This window comes from Dromiciops gliroides, chromosome 3 (genome assembly GCF_019393635.1).
Source record: "Dromiciops gliroides isolate mDroGli1 chromosome 3, mDroGli1.pri, whole genome shotgun sequence".
In the NCBI taxonomy this organism is placed as follows: Eukaryota; Metazoa; Chordata; class Mammalia; order Microbiotheria; family Microbiotheriidae; genus Dromiciops; species Dromiciops gliroides.
In genome coordinates, this window is record NC_057863.1 from 291382062 (window position 1) to 291400081 (window position 18020).

General features: G+C 32.4%; 1 protein-coding gene across 2 annotated transcripts in view; it reads right to left on the bottom strand.

Annotated features, from left to right (window-relative positions):
* IL1RAPL1 (interleukin 1 receptor accessory protein like 1) overlaps positions 1 to 18020 on the bottom strand; it is a 1532725-nt gene that overhangs the window by 732410 nt on the left and 782295 nt on the right. Inside the window, exon 3 of one of the 2 annotated variants that reach the window (XM_043992667.1) lies at positions 14675 to 14954. The exons of the other annotated variant lie outside the window; for it this stretch is intronic. Within the exon in view, the coding sequence (XP_043848602.1) occupies positions 14675 to 14954 (280 nt within the window). The remainder of the gene's footprint in view (positions 1 to 14674; positions 14955 to 18020) is intronic. 2 annotated transcript variants of the gene reach the window in all.

Here is an 18020-nt window from a genome sequence, read left to right on the forward strand (position 1 = left end):
GACCCAGACAAGAGAAATACAGGAGTGGTCAACAAAAGATGGAAAAGCAGAGGACATCAAAAGCAACAGAGTAACAGCAGAGAGGCCAGCAAGTGACTTCTTTTAAAATGTGCACAAAGAGACAATAGTGAAGGCTAAAGCAAATGGAGGTAATAGTGAAAAGGTAGCTCTGGAACACTATGGTTAGGACTGGTTGAAATGCTATGTGCAAGTAAACAAATGTTTTTTTGTTTGTTTGTTTTGTTTTTTCCTTTGTTTGTTTTGGTTGGACCACATTACAGAATGAAAGGTTGAAAGAAAAAGGAAAGGAGAAAGGGGGTAGAGAGGTTCTTCAAGAGAAGTTGATGAAGAGTTGGTGGGAATTGAACAGGAAACAAAAAGGGAGATTTTGACTTAGTAGTGAAGAGGACTACACCAATGAAGGCTCCTGTGGGTGAAGGGTGATATTTTGTGAAGAGATCCACTTAATTTTATTCAGAAGCAGATGACATGACAGTACCTATATTTTGTGAAAATCATTTAGGTAATTTTGAGGACACTGGATGGGAATAAGAGAGAACTGAGTAAATTCCTTAATGTAACCTTAAAAGGTTACCAACCTATCTTTCTAACCTTGTTCCAACTTCTCCCTATGGTATGCTCTAATATTCCACTGAAACGACATTCTCCATTCTCAATTATTCCCCTCTAAAGCATTAATTTGCACATATCATCCATCATCCATGACTAAAGGAAATGTCTCATAACTTTACCTCATAGAATCCTTCTCCTTCCAAAAAATATGGGTGTATTTTTAACTTGTGTTTAATAAGCCTTTGAGAAGAGAAACCATGTCACCTTTTTTTTCTAATTCCCAGAACATGTACATAATAGGTGCTTAAGGAATGTTTGTTTGATTCCAATTTGGACAAATTAGATATCAGAAAAAGGTTCCATAAAACCTTTGATGGGCTACAAGTGTGGGCTGAAACTCAAAAGCTAAAGCTTCAGGAGGATAAGTATAAAGTACTATACTTAGCTTGATAAATGCAACTGTGTAAGTATAGACTTTGGTCTAAAGTGTTACTATTCCTGCAAGTGGCCAAGGTAGAATAATCAGTCAGGATGTGAACACTTTTATGAGGATGGTCCATATAAAAATTGAGGATACTTTTGATTAAATACATAAGGAAATAGGCAAAATATTGTAGATGATTTTTTGAAAAGATAACAAATCATTCCTTTATGGTCATAACTAAGAGGTATAGAGATGACATGATGTCACTGTTTATAGTTTTAAGAAAGAATTTAGTAGAACAAAATGAAGCTTGAAGGTCCTTTGTCTCCCACATTTCCATGAAAATTATAAATTCTGACTACAGAAGCAAAATTGAAGATGTATATTCATTAATGAAACCTATAACAACAAGAAAGCCATTCTTCACAATTAGAGAAAGTTTCCCTACATTGTGATTCTTCAAAGGGAGAGTGGACAACCACCTGAAAGGGATATTGTGCAAGGAAATTTGTGAGTGTATATAATTTCTTAAATCCCTTCATATTCACAGATGTTCTGATTCCATCTCAATCTTGTATAATGGAAAGTTAAATTAAAAAGCATTAATTAACCACCAATTGAAAATAAATGAAGTAAATGAAACATACATATCATTATACTATTATATATACCCAGATAGATGGCTGACTAAGTTAATACATCCAGAGGGGCACCTTGGATGGGAAAATAGGACAGGAAAAAGAGAATGTGCTGATTGATATTTAGGAAAATATGCACTATGGCCAATGAAACTAAATTATTTCCTGTTAGTGTATAACAGACTTTTCTGGGATAACTTCGATCATTTAAATTAATATTCCCCCATTGGAATTATATGGCTATGAGCTATGGAAAACTATGATCTCAGAAGAAATGAAATTACAAATAACTGGGAGAATAATGGAAATAAACATGGTAGATAGAAGCATGCTGCTCCTGTTTTGCATTTCTAGAGCCCAGCATATAATAGGCATTTCATAAATTTCTATTGATTGGTTGAATTAATAAGGCTTCTTTTCTTTTATTTATTTATTTATTTATTATTCATTTATTCATTCATTTATTTGTTTGTTTATTTATTTATCTATCTATTTATTTATTTGATTATTTATTTATTTATTTGTTTGCTGAGGCAATTGGGATTAAGTGACTTGCCCAAGGTCATACAGCTAGTAATTGTTAAGTGTCTGAGGCCGTATTTGAACTCAGGTCCTCCTGAATCCAGGGCTGGTACTCTATCCACTGCATCACCTAGCTGCCCCAGTAAGCTTTCTTATCAACTGCACCTTGCATGATGCAGGTGGCATAAAAACATTACAAGGGCCCTACATGAAGATGGGCTAGTCATGTAAAAAGAATGAGACAAACAAATAAACTTTCAAAGTAATACACTATTAATCTTAAATTTCAAATAATGAAAAAATCTCTAAGATTTATGGAATATTTATAGAGAAACAAAGACAAGAATTACACAAGATAAGAAATTGTAAATTGTCATGTGTTCTATTTGATACTGATCACATCAAATATGAAAGCATATGATCCCAAGGTACCAAAATGAGGCCAGTGTGAAATAGATGTTGAGATCGCCAGATGTTGAGATGTTGAAGTTGTCATCAAATGGGTAGGCAAAGTTGTGATTTTAAAAAAGGGTAGTAATGACAAATGCCAGAATGTTTTCATATGCATGGTGTAGAAATTTCTCTCTTCTGGATAAAGTAAAGCCATATGGATCAGGTAAGGCAATACTTTTTCAAAAATAGAGAAGGAAAAAGAAGCAAGGACTTGATTGCAACACAAGACAAGCTAAACTAAGGCTTTTTCTGGAATTAACATAAAACAGTTGCTAATAAGTTGTTTCCATTGGACTACTAGAATTAGTGTAGAATAAAATCTGCAAGCAGCATTTTGATATCATGTGAGTAGGCACTATGTACTGATCTTGTGTTTATTATTACCAAAAGCATCATAGTATACAGAGCAGATAACCTTTTTCCCCTAAAGCAGAAAATAAGTAAGGAAAATGTGATAGAGAATTGAAACTCCCTTAAGAAGATACCAAACTGATACTTTTTCCTCTCAACATTCTCGTTCATTCACTCTAGAGAGGCAGTGCAGAATTGTAAGTACTACATCTATAAGCCAAGGAGACCTGCTTTCAAGTCCTGCCTAACACATACTAGGACCCTGGGTAAGTCATCTAAACTCTCGTTGCTGTAAGCTGCAAAGAAGAAAATGACAGGTATGCATTGATAGGAGTTTTCCTTTTTTCTTTATTTTTTTAAGGAGTTTTCTTCATCCAGAACTGTACCAAGTGAAATCCCAGGTCCAGTTCATCTCTCCTTGAATGGGTTATAACTCATTCAAGGGTTATAAACTAATTATTTGTAATAAAAATAATTTATGGAAAAACATAAATTAAAAGCAAATGCTAATTGTCTTCTGACCTGACAATGTCAAACCATCTTACCTAAACAATCATAAAAAAGTATTGTCATTCATCTAACAATAGCTACTCAAATAGGGTAGACATAAACAACTTCAGAATGCCTACCCTTGGACAACTCAAAAAAACAAAAAAGCTCAACATAATTCATAGCTTACATTATACTACTATATCATACATCTGTCAATATCAACGGTGCACAAAGGATAGGCTGGAGGCCAAATCTGGGCCATTTCTTGCTTTTGCAAAATAAAAAACAAAATCTAAGCATTAAGAGGGATTTAGCCCTTAAGCCATTGTTGACTAACCTCTGTAATAGATCATCACAATTTTCAATGTAGCTTCACATGTGTGTTGCTATTTCATCATAAAAATATTATGTGCAAAACAAGTTTTAATTCACATTAGTACAGATGAAAAAAAAGTTAAACAACTTAATGAAACCCATATAATGAGTAAATAGCATAGCTTGGATTGGAATTGAGGTGTTTTGACTTCTAGACCAGTGTTCCTTTCATTTTATCATTTATTTATTTACAATGGATAAGGTTGTACTGTGATTTGGGTGGGTATCTTATATAACTAGTAATAAACCATTATATCAATTAACCAATAAGCATTTTTAAAACACCTACCAAGTGTTCATCGTGATTGGTACTGGGGACACAAAGACAAATATAAATCCTTAGCTATGCTCAAAAAGATTAATTCTATCATCATTATAAAAATTAAGGTAATTGAATACAAAGTAGGGATGAATAGAAATGATTAAAAGTGTCAAGAAATTCATATTTGTGAAATTAAGAAAGACTATAAAGTAATTGTATTTTTATCCTTAATGTATTAGAGAAACATGTTATCCTGATTGCATGCTGCAAGATATGTGTAATTTGGTAACATAAAAATAATAAAAGAATGAAAAAATGTTTAAAATGATATTATATTACATGAATTTAAAAGAATAGTTATGTGGCTATTCACTTAGTTAGAACAGATATAATGAGATCATTTGACAGTGGATGTGCTACTTATCAGAAGTTAGAAATGGATTAAATTCACCTAAAGTTTCTAATTGTGATTAAAATCTGAAAATACAGGAAAAGAAAAAAATCTTCAGAAACAATAATATAATTTTAAATTTGTTATAATTACTTTGACAAAATAAGCAAATTCCAAATTATATAAACTCTATTACTTAAGATCGTTTATCTTGTTATGCAAAAAAGATGAAAGGCTTTCCATAAAAGTAAAAATTGTACTTGGCTAAATGTTTTGGTATCTAATTCTATAGCTTGATGTCATACACACACACACACACATACACATTCATGCACACACATACACACTAATGGTAATAGATGAACATTTAAGCAGAGAAAAATCATGCTCTTTGAATATGTTATTATGTTTGGGAATTCTTTACAACCATGACTCATACAGTTATGGAAAAAATTAAGAGCTTTTCCTATGCATAATTTTCTAATTGGGGGGGTGGGGCTTGCTTAAATATGAAATTCACTCTTCAAAACCTTTAAAGTGTCATTTCCATATGAATTGCAATACAGGCTATATTTTATGATGATGTGATAAAACTTAAGAAATACACAGAACTAGAAATGAAAGGTTCCTCCTGCTATCTTGGCAAGTAATGTTTAGATTTGAATTCATTCTGATGTTAGATATTGATATTTAATTGAAGTATCTAAAATCTTGTTCATAATATTTTTGGATGCCACTTCAAATGGTCTAGATATTAAGACAAAGATAGATATCCTATGGAAAGCAATATTTCATCTGCAAGAAATAGAAAAAGCAGCCAGAGCAGTGGGTATAAGTCTCGTCTAACAGGAAAGTAATTCCAAAGGGAGTGGTTAAAACCTCTACTGACAAAAACATATTGAGTCCTTTACAGAGTAAGGGCACTGCTAAATCCAATAATCCTCACTGGGATGTGGGGGTCTAGTTACTGCTCAAAATAAATAAATCAAGGCACAGACAAGCCTCGCTCCTTTCACATTATGACAGGAGACAGAATTTTAGCTGCCAATTTTGCAGCCTCTTCAGACTGAGGGAACTGCAAACAATCTTTGTTGATTAGGAAATTGTGATGATTAGAAGAATTTCCAATGAAAAAATATGACAAGTGTACATAAGTACTTCTTAACCATAGTCGTTAATATTCATAGTAAACACCTGAGCAAAAGACATTGGGTTTTTACTGTAAAGTTAAAGTCTTAAACTCTAAATTTAGAGTAATCATTATAGACTGTTTATAAAAACAAAAATGCTATGTTCACCAGGGGAGCTATTAGAAAAAAGAAAGAACCTGGGGTGGCTAGATAGCACAATGGATAAAGCACCAGCCCTGGATTCAGGAGTACCTAAGTTCAAATCCGGCCTCAGACACTTGACACTTACTAGCTGTGTGACCCTGGGCAAGTCACTTAACCCCCATTGCCCCACCAAAAAAGAAAAATTAAAAATAAAAAAAAGAACCTTTACATTCACCTAATTAAAGAAAATTTAGCAGTCAGATTTAAAGGAAATTTGCAAATTTCCATACATTTATAGTCAATAAACAAGCATTAATTCCACTCCTAACATGTGCCAAGCGCTGGGCTAGCCACTGGGGATTAAAAGAAGAAAAATAAATGGGCCATGCTTTCAAAAAGCCTACACTGTATTGGAGACAGCATGCATGTGAACAAATAACTATATATTAAATATACATAAAACAAATATGCTATGGGGGGGCACCTAACCACTGAGAGAAAAAAAAGACTTCATGTAGAATGTGACACTAGTTGTGAGTTTAAAAGGATGGAAGTGAGTAGGGAGTGTGTTTCAAATATGAAAAGACACAAAGATCTGAGATGGGATGTTATCTTTAAGGAACAGAAAGATCTGCTTGGTTTTACCATGAATGCTAGAAGTAGAGTGTAATAGGACAAATAACCTTTCCCATGAAAGTTAGTCTAGTTTTCCTTTAAAGGTCCTGAGATGTTCCTCAAGACTTAGTTGCTTCAGAGAACTAAAGACTCAGAAAGTTGACCTCAACTGCTTATCACTCCAATACAAAGTAGCCACAGGAGCTCTAAACCTGATGATTCTCAAAGATTAACTCAGGGTAAGGTTTCATTGAGTTAAATCATTTCAAAGTATTTTCAATGTCTAACTTTGTTGAATATCCTCTACCTGCTATGACTAAGGAAATATCCTTTTGATAATTGTCAAATAGCCTATGGGTGTCTATTTTATTCTACTATTAGATCTAAACTACCAGGGGACAGACCTGAACAGGATTAACCCAGAACAGGAAGTAATGTATAGATAAGTTTATATTTCATCCTAGACATAACAAGTTACCACTGGAACTTATTAAACAGAAAGGTGAAATCATTGAATTTATTCTTTAGGAATATGTCTATCACCTGTCTGGAGAATGAATTGAAGACTGGGGAGAGATATTTTTGAAGAATAGCTCAGTGTCTGGCAGATAACAAATGCTTGATATCTTCCTCCCCTCCTCCTTTTTAAGTGAGAAAGTGTGGAACAAAGGGCCAGGATTTACTTATTAACTGCTTAGAGTTTTGGTACCCCCATACAACTTTCTAAATGTAAGTTTTAGAGTAATTGCTGTTCTACATTGTTGAAAAGAGGTACCATAGCTAAAGTCCCCTACACAGGTGAACCCATATATATGACTATTTTAACCTTGAAAATTGAAGGCTTTGAGAAATAATTTGCTAAATAAATCATTTTAACAAAAAGCGTAATTCTTTATTTTCAATGTAAGAACTAAATAAATGTTTAAATTGATTTACTGACATTCATTTAATATTTCTATTCAAAGTTATTAAATATATTGTTACCTATTCTTTAAGCTATATTGTCCCATAATTAATATATCTTCAAAATGGAGTTAATAATCTGTTATATTCATTTTAAGTCCTGACCAATTGAGTTGTTCATTATCCAAATACCTCTGATTATTTTGTTGGTGGAATATGCTCAAGAGGAAAGTCATCTTCAAAAATATCAATTTGGCAGGGAAACTTCTATATGCAGAGTATGAAGACTTGATTTTGACACCTAGTTCTACTAATCTATCTGTGTGATCATGAGTAAGGTCTTTCATATTTCTAAACCTCATTTTTCTTATCTGTAAAATGAGATATCTATATGAGATAATCTTTAACCTCCATTTCTGTTTGAGACACTGTAATACGGTTAGTATAAATCATAATGATTTCTGAATTCTAATCATGCATGTTAGAGTTGCTTATTAATGAATATAAGCTACTTTAAAACTACTATCTAGGATCATCATGACAATTTACTCATCTAATTTCAATTCTTGTCTTTCATCTTCCAATCCTATATGTCTAGTATGCATAACATGCACTATGTATTCCATCCTAATTCTCATTTATGATGAACCAGTCTATATTGATATTAACAGAATCTCAGATTTATAAATAACTTCACATGTGACAGGAAGTTCCATGACAGAATATTTCATGTTTTGAAGTAGATGTTCGATTTAAAAGAACATTACTGCTAATGTTGAGGCTTCAAAAATATACAAACACAGTATATTCTTTTAAGTAAGATTCCTCTTGACTTCACATTTCTGATTGATTGGTTTGACCAAACCTTTCTTCCTCCCCACCCCACCACATCCACTTTATAAAGTTTGCAAAGACAAACTTTAGCATGGCCAATGTTGAAGCTCAAATTCTATGTTCTTCATGAGAACTGTGAGCCCTTACTGATTCCCACTCTACTCCATTTTAGCTTGCCAAATAATAATTAAACATGTTCACATACACACATATATAGTATATATTTTCCATATGCTATGTGTAAATGTATACAAAAATACTCAGTGTGTAAATATATATGTCCATATACATAGCCATACATTCCTACACAAATATATCTATCTTACCAAATTTTGAGTTCCTTGAGTGTCTCATTCAACTTTGTCCCCCTATTCTGCCCACATTCTACCTCAATGCTCAGTGTAATGTTTTGGTACATAATAAGGAATTAAAATCTGTTTGTTATTAAATACATATACAAGTAAAATTCAGTGCTTCCATCAGGAAAACTTGAGTTCTCATAAAATGTCTATATAATTCATTTTCTCATTCAATTCTCTCCCCCTTGCTCTTTAGTAAGTATTTTATGAGTTACCCATTAAAATGGTATTTGATAACAGCATAGAAATAACTATGGCTCATATTCATCCATCATCCTTTATGTGATTTTTTAAAAAATATAAGTTTCTTTTCTAATCTATTATTGCCTTTGGCAGACATTGCTCCCTGTTTTGCAACTTAGTTCAGATGTTTACTGACTAAGATACTTTATAGGTCCATTGGGCCTTTGGTATTCTTCCTATGACAATTAGTTTACACTAATTGAATTTAGTTATAAAATTATTATCATTTTATATAATTCATATTATTTCCCATTTCTTATAACAAATTTAAGTTTAAATAGATTAGAAATTAGCTGTTTCAAATTCCACATCACCATACCTTTTTTCTTTCTCAAAATTAATCTTTTTTTTTTTTTTTAGTGAGGCAATTGGGGTTAAGTGACGTGCCCAGGGTCACACAGCTAGTAAGTGTTAAGTGTCTGAGGCTGGATTTGAACTCATGTTCTCCTGACTCCAGGGCCCGTGTTCTATCCACTGCGCCACCTAGCTGCCCCCTCAAAATTAATCTTTTTTTTCAAAGAAGTTTAATTCTGATGAGTTGATGCTATTAAAGTGATAATGTAAATTCTGTTAGGTTTAGATAATCTGGAAAATCTCTTAGATAAAGAAGGGAGCACTCACAGAAACTTAAGTATATAATCTTGAATAACTGATGGACTGGTCTGCAAACTTAATATGAGTGAGTAGTATGATATGAGAGTCAAACTAATTAATATAATATTTAGCTCCATTGTTAGGGCATAGCTTCCAGGATTAGGAAGATGACAATTCTGCTAGGCTTGGTATGTCTCTATTGTTTACTTTATTATATATAAAATTTGTTACACAATGAATTTTTACTCCAGTGATAGTGGAGAATTATAAAGGAAGAGTCCATTAAAATGTGATTAATAAGGACACAATGGAGTAAAAGTACTACAAGAAGAGTAAGGACAGCCGTGTCCTATTTCCCCATCTCCTCCTAGTTTAACTTGGGAAAGTCACATGGGCCTCCACAGCCATTTTAAATATGGGGCAGGGTGGGGGGGAATGCAGAATCACAGAATCCTAGGATTTGAGAATTGTAAGTAGTCTTAGTGGCTATCTGGCACAACTCATATTCAAATAAAATCTACAATATAACACAATTGAAAAGTGAATATGAGATTTGCCCAGGGTCCCATAGATAGTAAGTATGAGCCAGATATGAATTCAGTGTACCTAACTATAGGCTAAGCCTTCTCTCCACGTGATTTAAAAAAAACACTAAGTTAAAAAAAAAAAACACAGATGCCTCTGTGTATATATTTGTTTATCCTTCTATGTATCTAACATCAATCTATCTCTGTCTAAATGTAGAAAGAGAAAGAGAGACAGAGACAGAGACAGACAGAAAGACACAGAGAGAGAGAGAGAGAGAGAGAGAGAGAGAGAGATCAATGCAAGTCATGACATGACCTCCCTATGTTATGGCACTATTTGAGAGGAAAGGAGAAAACAACTGGATCATTTCCTTTCTACCTGATTTTTCAAAGTATTGTTGTTTACTAATTTTTTACTTGTGTTTGATTAAGTAAGGATCACACAACTAATAAGTGTCTAAGACTGTATTTGAACTCAGGTCTTCCTGACTCCAGGCCTGATGTTCTAGCCACTGCACTACCAAAGAGGCTTTTGATGAGTAACAACTGAAAAAGACTTAAAGGTTTAAAGGATCTAGGAGGTTTAAATATGGTAAATGTTCTCTTAAACATTTTTTATGGACTTCCCTGCATTTTCCCATATAGAAATGAAAGTCAAGGCAGGGAAAGACTTATACTTTCTTATGGTGGATTCCAATGAGGGCTGGAAGAACCACACAGCTCCATTTCATTGTATTTTTAAGATATCAGTAAAGGCAATGTGCATCACGCTTGTCAAACAGAGCAAAACAGAGTAAATGACAGTCAAACAGATGTTGTTGGTATCAACAAACTAACAAACTGCTTCTTGTTTCAACATCATTTTTTCTTTCCTTGGTATCATCATTCACTTTCTGTCTCATGTGTATAACTTCAGCATAGTGTTATGGAAAGGCTTGTGAATAAAGTATGTTCGGGTTTAAATTGCCCCATCCAATACTTATTAATTCAGTAACCCAGAGAAGGTTACAAAAACACTTTGGACCTCAGTTTCCTTAACAGTAAAATTATTGTACCTCACGTGGTCACTATAAGCCCTATAAGCACCACTTTCTTTTTTTTTAATACATTTTTTCTTTTTTTTTTCTTTCCTTTTCTTTTCTTTTCTTTTTTTTTTTCAGGGCAATGGGGGTTAAGTGACTTGCCCAGGGTCACAGAGCTAGTATGTGTCAAGTATCTGAGGCCAGATTTGAACTCAGGCACTCCTGAATCCAGGGCTGGTGCTTTATCCACTGCGCCACCTAGCAGCCCCCCTAGCACTTCAATGTGCTATGTAAATCTTAATGTAACATGCATATGTGAGTTGTTGTGGCTGTTATTATTGTCATATTAAATCAGTTAATAACAAAATATAACATTTATGTGGCACTTTACATTTTGCAAAACACTTTATATCTATTACTATAATTGATGCTTACAATAGGTAGTTGGAGGAGCAAGGTCATACAGTGAATTAAAGAAAGCCCTGGGTTTGGAATCAGGAAGACGTACTTCATGAGTTCAAATATGGCCACAGAAACTAGCTGTGTGACCCTGGGAAAATCACCTAACCCTATATGCATCAATTTCCCCATCTGTAAAAAGCTGGTGAAGGAAATGGCAAACCACTCCATGATCTTTACCAAGAAAATCCCAAAATAGAGTCATGAAGATTCAGACAGGACTGAAATGAAAGAACAGCAAGAATCTGACAAATCTTATGAGGTCATTAGACCCTTTGGATTGATGAGGAAACTGAAGCACAAAGGTTGTGACTTATCTAGAGTAATACATCTAGTAAGTATATGAGGCAAGATTGAAACTAATGTTTCCTCTATACCAAATCAAATATTTTATCCACTGTGTCAACAAATCCTACTGATTCTACCTTTGTGATATCTTATCTCTTGTATTAGAATCCATCTCCTCTATTCTTACAATCATTACCCTGATATTGACCCTCTTATTACCTACTTGGGTTACTATAGTAGTTTCCTAACATGTCTGTTAAATTATAATCTGTCCATACTCTAATTCGTCCTTGATAGTATGGCTAAAAACAAAACAAAAAACAAAACAAAAAAAAACACCTTTCTTTTATAAAGATTTGTTCATGTTGCTCTTCAACTTAAAAATCATGAGTTTCTCTTTAATTTCCATTGACTAAAGTTCAAAGTTTTTTCTTTGCCTAGGATCCATGATTATTTTCAATCTGACATCACCCTACCTCTCCAAGGTTCCCCTATGTGAGAACACTGTGTATATGTTATACTTCAGTTAAATCATACAATTCTATATCCTTAATGCCTCTTGCATCACCCCTTTCTTTGTTTCTTTACCCAGAGTATTCCTATGAAAGGAATTTTCTTCTTCCTGATGAATATCAAATGTTTCTTTATCAAGCAACTCAATTACCACTTACAGAAGGTTCCCATGACCATCCAGACCCCTGCTCCCCCACAACTAAAAAAAAAACTCCCTCCCTTAAATGTACATAATATCATATTATAACTATAGTAGCACATTGAATTATGTATGTTATAGTACAATTGTATTATATACTAGAATTGAATTCCCTCTCAAGATTTAATTTTTCCTATAGTGCCTAACACTGTTCTGCAAGCAGTAATTCTTAGACAATTTTTATGGAATGAATGAACTTTAAAAACATAAAAGGCAAGAATAAGAGGCAGAGAATATTGGATTAAATGCAAATAGAGATTAGTGGGTAAGAAGATTTAAAAACTATACTGATAGTATTGCTTGAAAATAACTTTTTTTTCCTTCTGAAGTTATTCCACTTAATCTTTTTCATGCAGTCATTGTCTCCCCATCAAAGAATTTGTTATCCCTTTTCACTGCTGAGTTACCATTTCCAACACTTAATAAAAAGATTAGACTAGAACTATTTTGTGGGAGGTTACATTCCCAAAGTTCTGAAATTATTTGCAAATTCATTTAAGTGAAACCAATGGTGATATTGCTTGATAGTTAACAAAGTGCCATTGAGCCTATCAGTGATCTCACTGAGGGTTGGAGGGGAAGGAAAAAACCTGTGTGTTCAAACCAAGCCATAATATTCTAAACACTATTTATATTGATAATGTATCCTCATCGCAGTTGAAAAAAATCAAACTATGTCAATATTCCCCTGAATTACACTTATTAAGTCTTTTGTCAAAAGCATCACTTTCTGAAATATATTAACTTCCCCAGGAACAGAGCATACAGAGCATGCACATAAAAGTAAAAAGAATTTCCTTATATATATAATAAGCCTATATTCCATTATAAACTTTTGTCCATATTGCAAATGATATATGTCCAGAAATTTTTCAACTTTCCCATTAGCCAAAACTCATTTTCTATTTTCCCAGAGCATTAATTTATAAAGAACTGATTTTGACAAAGTAATAAATCTCAATATCAGTAATTACTATGTATCATAGTTTCATGAACAACAAAATGATAAAATTAGGTTTTAGTCTATGGAAATTATGCTCAATTTTAATACTGTGGCCATTTTATATATTTCTTTTAGTGTCCCCAGTACTTAGTATAGTTCTTGACATATAATAGGCACTTGGTAAGTGTTAATTGACAGTCTGGGACAAAAATAAGGAAATTAATGAGAAAGGACCACTTACAGTTAAGTGAAGATGTACTTTGCTCTTTAACCGCACTCAAAATATCCATGACAACTGTATATTATATATAAATAAACATTTATTGTATATTATATGTATGTGTATTATATGTCTATGTCTATATAGATATATATATTTATACATATACATATATTTATAAACTTTCCCTTGATAGTCTATATGTCTTCCCTCTGAAAAGGGAGTTTTCTTTTTAACTTCTGTGAATTTTTATTTGTTTCTAACCATACCTACAAATTATGAGATGTGATTTTTAAAAACAAACTCTCTGCATAGTTGCTTTTTTGTTTTCACTTTCTTATTCATAAAATTGATGGTCTAAAGTTATTTAGTGATGCACATACATGTTACACAAGACACATTCTATAAATCAAAAGTTGAATTAAATTGTGACAAGTTTCAGATAGAACATGAAGTTATTGTCATTCAATGAAGAAAAATATATATCTGTATGTAGCTTACCAAAATCACATGAGGGGGTGTACATGATACACCATGAGTTATGGAGCTAATGTCATTATTTTGAGTTCTAAGAACATACAGAATTTTGTTGACTCCTTTCTATCCATTTGGCATTATATATTAGCTGCAGTATTTGGAATATCACAAATTTTGAGGTCTAGAAGGGATTTTAATAACCATTCAGTTTAACTCATACTCAAAAAGAAGCCCCAATGAGGTCATAGTTTTCATTTTCATACCACAAGCAATTCTTCCTCTCACCATAAATATGCACACACACACACACACACACACACACACACATCTTTTTAGATGTATCTAAATAAAGAACTATCTATGTTTTATCTATCTGTAAAGGGCAATAACAAGATGTTAGATCCCATTTAGAAACAAAGTGTGCATCCTTTCTACAAAGCTTTGCTTACATTTTATTTGGTATCCTACCACCCTTATAAATTTGATTTCATCTTCTTCAGTAATTTTGGCAACATAATGAGGTACCCAGATGGTCTCTATTTTCTCAATAATCTAGAAATAATACCTCAATATAAATTCAAGACCCATCAATTTATGAATATAGAAAGAAGCAAAACATACAAATATTAACAAAATCTCTTTAGGAGGAAGCACTATCATGTTTTACTATTAAGTTTTGAATGTTAATTCATTGATGAAGCAATAATAGAATTTAATGAATACCTGATGACACATGCATAAAGACCACTGTCCTGTACTAACGTTGGCCGGAACCAAATAGAATCTTCTTCTTTGCTCATTCTAGTTCCATCAAATGCTATTGGCTCTTCAAAGTCTCCTGGTCCAGAGCTTTTATACCACATCAAACTAAGTCCAGCACTTTGGGCAAGGGAGTAATTTGCTCTGATATAGCCATAAAATAATGCACACTTGATTCGAACAGGCTCTCCCACTAATACTTGATATTTCTTGATATCCACAGACCAATCAGTGCATCCATCAGCTACAATAAAGAAAAGAAAAGAAAAATTAGCAAAACTTCCCAAGAGCATACAAAAAAGGAAATATTTATGCGTGTCTATGTGTGTGTCTATGTGTGTGTCTATGTGTATGTGTGTGTATGTGTGTATACTCTACTGGAACTTCTTCCCAATAACTGTCATGGATATCCACTATCTTCTTTCCAATATCTAGAGAATATATGCAGTATTTGTAGCACAATTTTCATATGATTGTACCAAGGAATGAAATAAATAATTCACGGGACTTCTAAAATGGAACCATTAGAATTCTTGTGCAGGATTTGTACAGGGGTCTTATTTTGGCACTATATAAATTTTCATAGGAAACAAGAATCAAATTGTTTTAAACCAAAGCCATCTGTCATAGAATATATTAGAATCACTAAAAAGTAAGAATGTAGTGTAATAGTATTCACAGAGGGGAGAAATTAGTCAAATTCTCAGAAGATTTGAGAGAGAAAAAATATAAACTACAAATTATTTCTAAATATTCTAGAGTGGGAACAAATGAATATTGAAAATGAGCTCTCTTTATAATTGATTACCAATATCATCTCCAAGAGATGCTTACTATGGAAACTATTGGAAGAAATAACAAATATTTTTTGGTAATTATTTACATGTTGTTATTTTTATAACTTTAATAATATTGATTCATAATTCTGGATCTGAAGAGATTTGGTATTATTAAATTGAAATATAAAAATACACAAAATAAGTATATTGCTATTAATAAGTATAACTTATTAAAGTTCTTCCTTGTGATGTATTTACATAAAGTGATGAATAAAATAAATAAAATCATCTAGACCTAGTGTTAAATCATTTATATGAAGTATAAGCTTAAAATACTATGGAATTATTTTCTTTTGAATCAATTACTGTTACCTATATATTTATTGAAGATATGATAAGGGTTCTAAATCTTAAATATAGCTACAAAGACATCAGAAGATAATTAATACATATTTTATTATAATTGAACTGAACATGATTAATATAAGTATCTATTATATATGTGTATCTATTTATATATATATATTGTTACATTTACTCAAGCATTCACAAAGTTGATAATGTAACTTACTTGCACTTAACAAAAATGCAATCTCTGTGCTTGTTATAATATAACAAAAGTTCATCAGAAATGCTACACAATTTCTATATTATAATAAGAATCTCTTCTTATACATTTTTAATGAAGCAGAATGTTGAGCCTAAAGAATTATAAGGCAAAATGTAAGTAATGTTCACAAATTATGTCCAAACCAATTGGAACCTTAATATTTCAATTTTTACTTATTCCAGTACATCAGATGTGTTGGCTTAGAGACTAGCATATTTCTAGATACTTTGTTATCTATTATGGAAAATAACTAGTAAATTTGTCTTTGAATTATCATCAAGATATTATTATTAAAAAATTATACTATCATTGAGTCAATTTCACTAATGTTTAATCTACTTCACTATCCTTAACCCATTGTACCAATTAATAATTGATGCAAACAATTGGTGCATAATATTAATTCAAAAGCCTGTCTGAGAATTTTTATTGATCATACCACCTTTTATTAATGTGTAGAATCTATTAATGTATAGAATTCATGTGAAAATGCTTATAGGATATTCAACTCTAATTTACATCCCAGTAAATTATAATTAACATCCCTGTAAATTATAATCAACTTTGAAATCCTAGTAGTAGGTGAAAATTCTATGTGAAATGGGAATATTGGCTCTTCAGTATTTGTTAATATATGTGTGCATTTAAATGCGTGAATAATATAATAGAGAGTTCCATCCTGGCATGATTACATTTCTCAAAGTTGTCAGTTTATTTAACTGAAAACAGTTTTCTTTATTATTGTTTTTTCTTTTCTCTGTTTCAACCCTATTGCATGCATCAGGGTTTTTTACAAGCTTTCTCACCTCCTTGCCTATGCTAACTTGAGGGGCCCTTAGGCATGTGCTAAATTCAGAATCCCATAGGCACATGCCTAATGTGCCTATTGTGTATTTCCAAGCCATATCCAATCTCTCTCCTTTGTAAAAAGATATAGGACAGCAAATGCATCAAACTGTTACTTATCATGTTGAGAAAATATGGTTTCTATTTAATCAGACAAATTGCTTAAGAGAGATTTGCACCATGGGCTGCCATTTTTTTTAAATTAGAGTATGATACACTTATCATTAAAACCAGTCTTTACACAATTTTATCATAAAACACTTCAGAAGCTTGTATCAAGTACTGCCTCTTGACACTTCCTGGCTGTGTGACTGAGGAAATCATTGAAATTCTTGGTGCCTCAGTTTTCTCAAATGGAGGAACATAAATACTTGTAGTATACTGACCTTACAAGATTATTTTGAGGTTCAATGAAACTATAAAATCCTATGTAATTTTTTGTTATTATGTGGACATGTTCCGGAGAATATGGATTTCTCAAGACCTTTTGTATAGAGCATAAAAGTGTGTTGTGCTACATATAAATAGATGAGAAAAAGATTCTCTTCAGATTATTTTAACTTTCCTGATTTATTTTTACTTATTGGTCTTGGTTCTAATTAGTGCTTAGCATGAAGAAGGAGTTTAATAATTGTTTATTGAATTGGATTCAATTGATTTTTTTCCTATGAGGGAATATGGCATACATATCTGATCTCAGTGTCAGGAAGACCTGTTCACCAGTCCCATCTCAGAACATACCAGATGTGTGGCCCTAAGTCATTTAAACTCTTAGTTCCTTTAAATAATTCTCTAAAACAAAAGGGTTCTAGCCTGTATTGGTAGAGGGATTTTCTTCAACCAAAAACTCCCTATACCAACAAAATCATAAACCTAGTCCTTTTCCCTATTCTATACTAGTTGACCCGGATCAGAAGATATTTAATTGAAATAAACCTTAGAAGTCATCTCAATAGTCATCTAATGTGAGCCTCAAGGTCCCTTTGATTTCTAAATCAATGATGGTATATTCTGACCATCTTTATTTCACACAGGAAATGCCTAAAGTCACAAAGATACCAAATAAGAGCTAGAA